Genomic DNA, 12,794 nt, shown 5'->3' on the forward strand with positions numbered 1-12,794 from the left:
AATGGTGGAACAGGACAGGGTAGGCATTCCATTCCAGAAAGGAAAAAGAGACAGAAGAAAGGAGTTATTGGCTCCAAGTAAGTCCAAAACCCAACAGGGAAAGCAACACTAACACTTAAGGCTGAAGAATAATCTTTGACTTCAAGTCCCACATCTTTGGTATGCTGGAGTGCTGACAGGGCCTGCAAGGCCTCAGACAGCCCCGCATCCATGGCTTTGCTGTGCTCAGTCCACCTAGCAGCTCTCACATGTTGGAGTCTTATGCCTGCAGCTTTCCCAGGCTATTGTTAAATGCTGATGGCCCTATTTGGTCTTGGGGGCTGCCTTACTTTGATGGCTATAGCAACAATGCCCCTACAAGAGCTGTCTGTAGTGGATCTGCCCCTGTAACAAGTCTCTTCTTGGGCCTTTAACCTATCCATGATACATTTGAAATCTAGGTAGAGGCCACCAAGGTTTCATAGCTCTTTTTGTTTCTTATATTATTGTCATACTGCAGATGCATTGTGACATTTACAAAAGTTCTTACAATATATCATAGCTAAATTCATCCCTTCTATCATTGTCCTTTATATCCTCTCCACCCATTCCTGGAATAGTTTCAACGTCTCATTTTTCAATTTTCATATACAAGTACATGATATTTTCTTGTATTCATGCTCCTATACTCTTTCCTTATATCCTTCCCCCTCCCACTGGCACCAGCCCCCAAACAGGACCCGTTTTCCACAGCTCTTGTATCCTGTGTGTCTGCAGAATTAACTGCTAAGGTTATGTCTTGTATCTTCCATGGTGGTGTGTTGAACCTGCTAGAGTCATGGCCAAGACAGCCAAAGGTGCTGTGCTGGAATTCAGGGAGCAGAGTCCCCATCTGGTGCAGGGTAGTTAATGGTGAGGCCCTGTGGGCACCTGGTTGGAAACTTTGCTTATAAGGTCCTAGCTCGCTTCAAAGATCTCTGAAATATCTTCGAGATCATTCTCCAATTGTCTTGATGAACAGAACCTAGCTATCTTCTATCCATATTAATGTCTTCAGCAAATGGTCACTTGGTTACTCCCTCTAAAAAATGATTTTTAAGGGTGAATTCAACTATGATATATTGTAAGCACTTTTGTAAATGTCACAATGCACCCCCAACTACAGCAATAATATGATAGTAAAAATTTTTTTACATTTAACATGGACAGAGAGTTCTCTAAATCTTTCCATTTTGCTTCCTTATTAATTATAAATTTCATCTTTAAATCATTTTTGTCTCTAATTTTACTATAAGTGACCCAAAGAAGCCATGTGGCACCTTGAACACTGATACTTAGAAATTTCATCTGCCCAATAGACCAGAAAAAATGAGTTTCTTTCCCTTCACATTCTCCTTCCAAAAGATAGAGTCTCACTTTTAAGTTCTGTCTTCTCCAAAAGTCCTAGAACACAGCCACAATCCCTCCAAGTTCTTTGCAACTGTATGACAACAATGGACTTTATTTCATTTTCCAATATCTTGTTCCTTATTTCCTTTTGAGGCCTCATTACAATGGTCTTTATTGTTCATTTTCTATCAAAATTCTCACCATGCCCACTAAGTAATCCATAAAAAAACTTTAAGCTCCCCTATAGCTCATGTCTTCTTCTAATTCCTCACCAGAACAGGCTTTATTGTTCCATTCATAGAAAATCTAGGCTTTCCCTAGCCTGTGCTTTCCAATTCTTCCAGCCTCATTGCCCAGTTCCAAAAACTGCTTTCACATTTTCAGGTATTTGTTTTAGGAACAGTCTTATTTCTTGGTACCAAATCTCTATCTAAGTCCATTTTATGTTGTTATTTCTGAATATCTGAGACTAGGCAATGTGAAAAGAAGCAGAGACTTATTTCTTACAGTTTTGTAGGCTGTGAAGTCCAAGGTCAAAGAGCTCTCATCTATAAGGGCCTTCTTGCAGCATCATCCCATTGCAGAAGGCAGAAGGGGAAGAGGGCTCACAGGAGAGGGAGCAAAAGGAAGGGGGCAAATCCATCTTTGTATCAAGTGTCTACCTCCATGATAACATCACCAATGTAATCATGAGGAAATTCTTCATGATCTTATCAATTCTTGAAGAGTTCACCTTTTAACTGCTGCACTGGGGATCAATATTCCAATATATAAGCTTTGGGGGATATATTCAAACCACAGTGAATGGTACTCACGAGGATAGAATGCCTACAGAATTCCTCAGCCCCAGTAGTGATGGGGAAGAAGCACACATATAGGCACTGTCATGGCATTGTTCATTGTTACGTGGACTCAAATGTAGTTAAGCCCAATACTATTCTCTGCTACTGTGTTCACCTGCTATATTGCTACATTAAGACTTGTCTTCTGAAGATGGATATTGTTGTCATCTCCTAGAAATTGATTTCTTAAAATATGCTTTTATAATTCAAAAAGGGAAATGGTTTTGTTTTTGTGAGTAATTTCACTCAATTGGAAGTACAGAAAAAAATTTCAGCCACCCAGCACTTGGAGATGCAAATATGACAAATTAGAAGTAAATGAAACATAACGAGTTCTCTATATTTATGACAAGCAAAATTATTTGTTTTTCATTTACCTTTAAAATCTGTAGTTTGTAGAGGTCTTTAGACACTAAGATCAGAATGGTATCTTCATATATGTTTAAAATACTTTGATATAAATTCTGAAATACAAAAAAGTATGCACAATCAACCTGCCAGGCTTAAATAAAATTTTACCTTATATACAGTTTTTCATCTAGATATCTTAAGTTCTCTCCATAAATTGAAGGTAAGAACAGAGATAGGTGGCTATGTTGATAAGACCTCACCCAATGACATATGCCATAATTGCTTCTCTAGTTTATAGCTTAAGTGCACTACATAGCAATGTTGAGGAAATAGAGACCACAAGTATTGCTAATCTTACTATATGACTCTTTCTATTTTCATCTCTCTCTGCTTCTGTTCCCTTTTTTGCAGTGCTTTCCAGTAAACTTCTTGCCCTTACTAAATCAATTAAAAATATCTTCACCCATTTGTTCCTATAAATCCTATACAATCCATTAAATTCCATGGATTGTAGGATTCACAAGGAATCTAGGAGTATAGGTCAGTGCTAGAAAATACTGTTTGTCTGAGAAAAGTGAAGGAGGAACCAGCAAAGATAATGACCTATTAAGACATGTTCTTTAGGTGTGCAGTGGGATATAATAATGCCTTAATATGATTAAGGATAGAAAGATTTTACCTCCAGGTCCTCAATATCCTCATCATTCTTCCCCATCATTTTCACCTTGTCAAGACTTGGTATAGAAAATGCCATTTTAAAGGATGACTCTATTATCCCCAATTGAGACTCAAACTGCAGTAAGGGATCCACAAAGCTGAGAAGAAAAAGGTACAATTATTAAATTGCTGGAAATTCAAATGTAATCTAATGTTATTGATTTCTTCTTAGTAATAAGGGAGACTATACTAGAAAGCGAGGTCTAGTTTTATCTTTATATGACACAAAGGTCTTGAACATTCTCTTAATGATGATACTTTCAATCAGAAGGAATAAATTTCTTTGTAAATGTAATCTACAATTATTTAGAAATCAGAATATATTCTCCATAAATGTAATTATGTATAGAGTGGTCGTATTCTCAGCCAAGTCCACAAAACCAATGCTTAGCTTTAAACTGTTGAACTGTATTGTTGTTACAGTTTTTCTAGCCAATGATACCATGTTTTTCACACTTTAATATTTCTGGTATTGAGAAGCATCTTCAAATTGGTATCAGTAGCTGCTTGCCCTTCATCAGCTAGAAGGATTATATGCTTATTCATGAAATACAGAAAGATTAGAAAGAAGCATAAGAAAGAAACAACAGTTGCAGAATTAGGATGATGGAATTTGAAGTGATTTTTTTCTTTCTTACACAAATTTTTTAAAGATATAACATTTTAAAGATTTTCAATTAGGGAAATAAGAGCATTACAGTTTATATACCTGGAGTTCATGGCCAGGATCATGGATTGATGACATAGCAACTCTGAGAATGTATCCAGCAGGCTGTTAGTTGTACTCTCCTAAGTACCATGAGAAAATAAAAACCAGAAAGAATCAATGATTATAGACCAGTGAAATTCATAATATCGTGTGTAATTTTCCCATTTACAGAGAATAAAGGAAGCAAATCAGGTTATAAACCCAAGAGTTCATAGAAGTATTAAGACTAGAAAAGCTGTAATTTAGCCCATAATATTATATTGTCCTAGATGGTGGCCTTTTGTACACACACACACACACACACACACACACAAAATAATTTGCAAATATTTTCTTCCATTCCATTCCACAGATTATCTTTGCATTTTGTTAATTGCTTGTTTTTATTTGTAAGAAAACTTCACAGCAACCATCTTTAAGTAGTATTTTCAGAGAATATTTTGTGAGGGGTACTCTTTATCAGGTATGCTACCATTTACCACTGTACCTGTTAAACACAGTCTACTTAGTGTGGGGTCTACCGATAGAAATATTAACAGGGCAATTTAAGTCAGGCCTTACAGAAGAATGATTACACTCACACTGTAGAATGAGAATCATATTCAATTCAATCTAAAGCTGTTAATATAACTATGTAGTCATTAAAAGTGATAATTGAAAAGATTATTAGGAATTTATAATTGTTTTTCAAAGAACTGGGGAACTATACCTTTATTAGCAAAAGCATCCTGGAGAAAGGAAAATAAGGCTGGAGGGATTGCAATTCCTGATTTCAAGCTATAGTTTGAAGCTAAAGTGTTTAGAACACTATGGACAGGCATAAAAACAGGCCCCATAGATAAGTGAAATGGAATCGAGTATCCAGAAATATACTCACCATAGATGGTGATTTAATCTTTGATATGGGTGCTAAGAACACACAATAGGGAAGAGATGGTCTCCTCAATAGGTGGTGTTGGGAAATCTGGATATCCACAAGCAATGGAATGAAACTGGACTCTTACCTTATGTCATATACAGAAGTTAAGTGGTAATGGACTAAAGACCTAAATGTAAGGTGAGACAATAGTAAGACAGTGACAGAATTACACAGCCCACATTATTCCTTAGGGATACACACCAATAAACAGTAATTTTCTCACCTAATTCCTTGCAAAACTGCTAAAATAGTAAGTGCTGGTAGCAAAGTAGCTTTAACTTGCAGAAAATCCAGCAAGAAAAATAGCAGGAAACAGACACACCTACTTAGATGGGACATGGCTACTATCTACAACAAAGAAACTGGCAGCATGCATGCCAGCACAGTTCAGCAGCTTCCAACACAGGAAAGGACCACTGCTGGAACATACAACTAATCGTGAATTCTTGGGGACTTGGAGTGTGGAGTGCAAGTCTGGTAGGGTGAAGGCTCAGACCTCAGAATCCTCTGCTGGTGTTGGTATTCAGATCTCCAAATGTTCAACTACTGTTCTGGAAACCAACTAAGACCCATTCCAGAGTCAGGTCTCAAACCAGACTGCCATCTATTGGCTTAAAAGACTCAGAGTCTGAGGGGAATAAATAAAGAGTAATGGATAGATAAATGGATAGATAGATACATAGATGATAGCCATTCAGAAAAGCAACTGAAAATGTTGATTTTTTTTGTCACTTTTGGTTTTGATTGTTTTTATCTTTTGTTTATATTGATTTATTTTTGTGTAACTGCTCAGGATAACTTTATACTCTCTCTATAAATCATTTTCTTTTTAGTTCTGTTTTTCCTCTCTTTTCTCTTCACTCACTGCATATGAACCATGAAACATGCTTTTCAGCGTGCAATCTTAACCAATATCCTCTGTCCCTTCCCTATCATCTGTCTCTATTTATACTTTCCTCCAGTTTCCAATTAGAATCACATTTGCTCACATTTTGCCTCTATCCTATCTCTTCATCCATAACCCTTCTTTATTATCTGTACTCTTAACAGGTCAATTAGATTGCCAGATCATATTTTTTTTAAAAAAAACTTTTTATTCCTTGATTGTTTGCTTAATTTTCTTCACCTCTCTTCCCCAACATAAGATTAACTAAATCTTTCCTACTAGCTCATCCCACTTACTCACTAATTCTTATTAGTAAGCTAAGCCAATGCCCCTACTGCCTTATAAGATGAAACACCCTATATTATTTATTAGGTAGTTATCACAACTATCTCTTTCTCATTAACACCTTATTAACTTACGTCTTCCTTCACCAGGAAAATTCTTCTTTGCTCCCATATGTATTGGAACAGAAGAAATAATTAAACTTCATTGGGGTTTACCATATCTCAAGATTGTGATTTACGAGCTACAGGCTGAGAGCAACAGGCAGGCAAGCCACAGTTGCAGATACCACTCTCAGAACTGTCTCCAGATGCTTTTTTTTCTTTTTCTCCCTACCTTTGATGAGAGAACAACCAAATTACACCTGCAAGCCGAAAAACTTACTGAAACTGTATTGCATTTGAACTGGGGACACTTGGTGGGGCTTTTGTGTGTGTGTGTGTGTGTGTGTGTGTGTAGTTTTGTTCTACTTTATGCATCCCCTTTGATGAGACAACTACAGAACAACATCTGAGGCACCAACTCCAGGACTGGAGATTGAGACAGACACCCAAATTATTAAGGCTGAAACTGCATTGCATATAAACTTGGAAGTTTTTTGGGGTTTTTGTTTTAATTTTCTATTATCCATTTTATTTTAATTCAATTTTATATATAGATATTTCTTTCATTTACTTATTTTTTTATTTTTTTTATCTTTGATTTTCAATCCTCTCTCTGTCTCTCTAATGTCTGTTCACCTTACTGTCGATTAGTACACTAACACTCCCTGTTTATACCTTTGAAACTCTTGTCTGATACCTTGTTCTGCTTTCTCCCTCTTGTCTGTATATTTGTTTTCCCCTTTTCTTTAACGTCTTGCTTTCCATGTCAGCTCACCCTTCCATTCTAAATATTACCACTGTTATTATTACAAGCTAGAAAATACTTAATTGCACACAGTACAGGGACAGTAACAACACCAACGACAATGACGGGAAGACAGAAAAAACAGGGAAACCAGTTTCCCCACAGCAAAAAATTAGTACAGGAACCAGAGGGGAATGAAGAGAACAGAAACTCAGAGCCAGACTCCAACAAAATGAAGATAAACTATGCCAAAGGACCCAATGAAGCCCACAAGAATAATTTAAAAGAAGACATACTACAAGTACTCAATGAGAATTTTATAGAGATGATACTGGATAGGGTCAACCAAAACGTACAGGAGACACTCAAGAAATTCCAAGACAACAAAAATAGAGAATTTGAAAAAGCAAAAGAAGAAATAAAGGAAATCATAGAAGCACTGTATAAACACCAAAGTGAAAGAGAGAACACAATGAATAAATGGATAAATGAACTCAGGACAAAAATAGACAACAATAAAGAAGAAAACAGCCAGGATATGGAAAACCTCAGAAAAAAGAACGAAACAGAACTGCAAAACAAAATGGCAGGCCAATCCAGCAGAATAGAACAAACAGAAGACAGAATCTCAGAACTTGAAGATGAAATGGTAATTAAAGGAAAAACCGAAGAACTATTAATTAAACAACTCAACACCTGTGAAAAGAAAATGCAAGAACTCACTGACTCCATCAAAAGACCAAACTTGAGAATCATGGGCATCGAAGAAGGAGAAGAGGTGCAAGCGAAAGGAATGCGTAATATATTCAACAAAATAATAATGGAAATATCCCAAATCTAGAGAAAGATATTCCCATACAAATGCAAGAGGCCTCCAGGACACCAAACAGACCAGATCAAAATAGAACTACTCCACGACATATCATCATTAAAACAACAAGTTCAGAATCTAAGGAAAGAATATTGAAGGCTGTAAGAGAGAAAAAACAAGTAACATACAAAGGTAAACCCATCAAAATCACAGCAGACTTCTCAACAGAAACATTAAAAGCAAGAAGAGCGTGGGGTGAGATCTTCCGGGCACTGAATGAAAATAACTTCCACCCCAGGATACTCTACCCAGCAAAGCTATCATTCAAAATAGATGGAGCAATAAAAGTCTTCCATGATAAGCAGAAACTAAAACAATATGTGACCACAAAGCCACCATTACAAAAGATTCTGCAAGGGATCCTGCACCCAGAAAGTGACACCCAACTTAACCATGAAAAGGCAGGCAGTACCAAACCACAGGATAAGAAAAAGCAAGACAGTAGAGAGTAACATCAAGTTAGGTACACACAATCAAACCTTCAAACAACTAAGACAACTAAATGGCAGGAATCACCACATACCTATCAGTACTAACGCTTAATGTTAATGGACTTAATTCACCCATCAAAAGACACCGTTTGGCAAAATGGATTAAAAAAGAAGATCCAACAATTTGTTGCTTACAGGAGACTCATCTCACCGACAGAAATAAGCATATGCTTAGGATGAAAGGCTGGAAGAAGATTTACCAAGACAATGGCCCCCGAAAACAGGCAGGAGTAGCAATACTTATCTCTGACAAAGTAGACTTCAAACCTACATTGATCAAATGAGATAAAGAAGGACATTCCATACTAATAAAAGGGGAAATAGACCAAAAGGAAATAATAATCATCAATCTGTATGCACCCAATGTCAACGCATCCAATTTCATCAAACATACCCTGAAAGAACTAAAAGCATATATAAATGCCAACACAGTGGTTGTGGGAGACTTTAACACTCCATTATCATCAATAGATAGGTCATCCAAACAAAAACTCAATAAAGAAATCCAAGATCTAAAATATGCAATAGATCAAGTGGACCTAGTAGATGTCTACAGAACATTTCATCCAACCTCTACACAATATACATTCTTCTCAGCAGCCCATGGAACCTTCTCCAAAATAGATCATATCCTAGGGCACAAAGCAAGCCTCAGCAAATATAAGAAAATAGAAATTATACCGTGCATACTATCTGATCACAATGCAGTAAAAGTAGAACTCAACAACAAAAGTAAAGACAAAAAACATGCAAACAGCTGGAAACTAAATAACATTACTTAATGAAGAATGGATCATCGATGCAATAAAAGAGGAAATTAGAAAGTTCCTGGAAGTTAATGAAAATGAAAACACAACCTACCGGAACCTATGGGACACAGCTAAGGCAGTCCTGAGAGGAAAGTTTATAGCCATGAGTGCATATATTAAAATGATTGAAAGATCCCAAATCAATGACCTAATGATACATCTCAAACTCCTAGAAAAACAAGAACAAGCAAATCCCAAAACAAATAGAAGGAGAGAAATAATAAAAATAAGAGCTGAAATCAATGAAATAGAAACCAAAAAAACCATACAAAGAATTAAGGAAACAAAAAGTTGGTTCTTTGAAAAAACAAACAAGATCGATAGACCCCTGGCAAACCTGACTAAAATGAGGAGAGAAAAAACCCAAATTAGTAGAATTAGGAATGCAAAAGGGGAGATAACAACAAACACCATGGAAGTCCAGGAAATCATCAGAGACTACTTTGAGAACCTATATTCAAATAAATTTGAAAATCTAAAAGAAATGGACAGATTTCTAGATACATATGATCATCCAAAACTGAACCAAGAGGAAATTAATCACCTGAATAGACCTATAACACAAAATGAAATTGAAGCAGCAATCAAGAGTCTCCCCAAAAAGAAAAGTCCAGGACCTGATGGATTCTCTGCTGAATTCTATCAGACCTTTACAGAAGAACTGATACCAACCCTCCTTAAACTGTTCCACGAAATAGAAAGGGAAGGAAAACTGCCAAACACATTTTATGAAGCCAGTATTACACTTATCCCAAAACCAGGCAAAGACACCTCCAAAAAGGAGAACTATAGGCCAATCTCCTTAATGAACATTGATGCAAAAATCCTCAACAAAATAATGGCAAACCGAATTCAACAACACATCAAAAAGATTATTCACCACGACCAAGTAGGCTTCATCCCAGGGATGCAGGGGTGGTTCAACATGTGAAAATCAATAAACATAATAAACCACATTAACAGAAGCAAAGACAAAAACCACTTGATCATCTCAATAGATGCAGAAAAAGCCTTTGATAAGATCCAACATCATTTCATGATAAAAGCTCTAAGAAAACTAGGAGTAGAAGGAAAGTACCTCAACATTATAAAAGCTCTATATGACAATCTTACAGCCAGCATTATACTTAACGGAGAAAAACTGAAACCATTCCCTCTAAAATCAGGAACCAGACAAGGATGCCCACTATCTCCACTCCTATTCAACATAGTACTGGAATTCCTAGCCAGAGCAATTAGGCAAGAAGAAGGAATAAAAGGAATGCACATAGGTAAAGAAACTGTCAAAATATCCCTATTTGCAGATGACATGATCCTATACCTTAAAGACCCAAAACACTCTACTCAGAAGCTTCTAGACATCATCAATAGCTATAGCAAGGTAGCAGGATATAAAATCAACATAGAAAATTCATTAGCATTTCTATAAACTAACAATGAGCAAATGGAAAAAGAATGTATGAAAACAATTCCATTTACAATAGCCTCAAATAAAATCAAATACCTAGGTGTAAACCTAACAAAAGATGTGAAAGACCTCTACAAGGAAAACTATACACTTCTCAAGAAAGAGATTGAGGAAGACTATAGAAAGTGGAAAGATCTCCCATGCTCATGGATTGGTAGAATCAACATAGTAAAAATGTCGATACTCCCCAAAGTAATCTACATGTTTAATGCAATTCCCATCAAAATTCCAATGACATTCATTAAAGAGATTGAAAAATCTACTGTTAAATTTATATGGAAACACAAGAGGCCACGAATAGCCAAGGCAATACTCAGTCAAAAGAACAATGCAGGAGGTATCACAATACCTGACTTCAAACTATATTACAAAGCAATAACAATAAAAACAGCATGGTACTAGCACAAAAACAGACATGAAGACCAGTGTAACAGAATAGAGGACCCAGATATGAAGCCACACAACTATAAGCAACTTATCTTTGACAAAGGAGCTAAAAATATACGATGGAGAAATAGCAGCCTCTTCAACAAAAACTGCTGGGAAAACTGGTTAGCAGTCTGCAAAAAACTGAAACTAGATCCATGTATATCACCCTATACCAATATTAACTCAAAATGGATCAAGGATCTTAATATCAGACCCCAAACTCTTAAGTTGAAACAGGAAAGAGTAGGAAATACTCTGGAGTTAGTAGGTATAGGTAAGAACTTTCTCAATGAAACCCCAGCAGCACAGCAACTAAGAGATAGCATAGATAAATGGGACCTCATAAAACTAAAAAGCTTCTGTTCATCAAAAGAAATGGTCTCTAAACTGAAGAGAACACCCACAGAGTGGGAGAAAATATTTGCCAACTATACATCAGACAAAGGACTGATAACCAGAATATACAGGGAACTTAAAAAACTAAATTCTCCCAAAACTAATGAACCAATAAAGAAATGGGCAAGTGAACTAAACAGAACTTTCTCAAAAGAAGAAATTCAAATGGCCAAAAAACACATGAAAAAATGCTCACCATCTCTAGCAATAAAGGAAATGCAAATTAAAACCACACTAAGATTCCACCTCACCCCTGTTAGAATAGCCATCATCAGCAACACCACCAACAACAGGTGTTGGCGAGGATGCGGGGAAAAAGGAACCCTCTTACACTGTTGGTGGGAATGTAGACTAGTACAACCACTCTGGAAAAAAATTTGGAGGCTACTTAAAAAGCTGGACATCGATCTACCATTTGATCCAGCAATACCACTCTTGGGGATATACCCAAAAGACTGTGACACAGGTTACTCCAGAGGCACCTGCACACCCATGTTTATTGCGGCACTATTCACAATAGCCAAGTTATGGAAACAGCCAAGATGCCCCAGCACTGACGAATGGATTAAGAAAATGTGGTATCTACACACTATGGAATTTTATGCAGCCATGAAGAAGAACGAAATGTTATCATTTGCTGGTAAATGGATGGAATTGGAGAACATCATTCTGAGTGAGGTTAGCTTGGCCCAAAAGACCAAAAATCGTATGTTCTCCCTCATATGCGGACATTGGATCAAGGGCAAACACAACAAGGGGATTGGACTATGAGCACATGATAAAAGCGAGAGCACACAAGGGAGGGGTGAGGATAGGTAAGACACCTAAAAAACTAGCTAGCATTTGTTGCCCTTAACGCAGAGAAACTAAAGCAGATACCTTAAAGCAACTGAGGCCAATAGGAAAAGGGGAACAGGTACTAGAGAAAAGGTTAGATCAGAAAGAATTAACCTAGAAGGCAACACCCACGCACAGGAAATCAATGTGAGTCAATGCCCTGTATAGCTATCCTTATCTCAACCAGCAAAAACCCTTGTTCCTTCCTATTATTGCTTATACTCTCTCTACAACAAAATTAGAAATAAGGGCAAAATAGTTTCTGCTGGGTATTGGGGGGGGAGGGGGCAGAGTGGGTGGTAAGGGAGGGGGTGGGGGCAGGGGGGAGAAATGAACCAAGCCTTGTATGCACATATGAATAATAAAAGAAAAATGAAAAAAAAAAGATTGTGATTTATCACCTACAATAGCTCTTGTAGTTAAGATTCCTCTTCCTGAGTGGATTAGGGAGCTGCACCTAGCAACTTGAGCATTGAAGTCAAATGTTTGACTACTGAGCTGCACACCACCAGTCTGGTGATAAGAAAACACACTTCAACCAAGTCATTACATAGAATTAAATAATCTGAA

At 36.9% G+C, this 12,794-nt stretch overlaps 1 protein-coding gene across 1 annotated transcript in view; it reads right to left on the reverse strand.

The window, feature by feature from the left end:
* The window catches only part of Mroh9 (maestro heat like repeat family member 9), a 192,215-nt gene that overhangs the window by 62,384 nt on the left and 117,037 nt on the right, over window positions 1-12,794 (reverse strand). Inside the window, exons 2-4 of the mRNA XM_074044784.1 lie at window positions 3,988-4,067; window positions 3,241-3,376; window positions 2,588-2,674 (exon numbers count right to left, since the gene is read on the reverse strand). Coding sequence (XP_073900885.1) covers window positions 2,588-2,674; window positions 3,241-3,376; window positions 3,988-4,067 — 303 coding nt within the window. The remainder of the gene's footprint in view (window positions 1-2,587; window positions 2,675-3,240; window positions 3,377-3,987; window positions 4,068-12,794) is intronic.

Source organism: Castor canadensis, chromosome 11 (assembly GCF_047511655.1).
Source record: "Castor canadensis chromosome 11, mCasCan1.hap1v2, whole genome shotgun sequence".
Taxonomy (NCBI): Eukaryota; Metazoa; Chordata; class Mammalia; order Rodentia; family Castoridae; genus Castor; species Castor canadensis.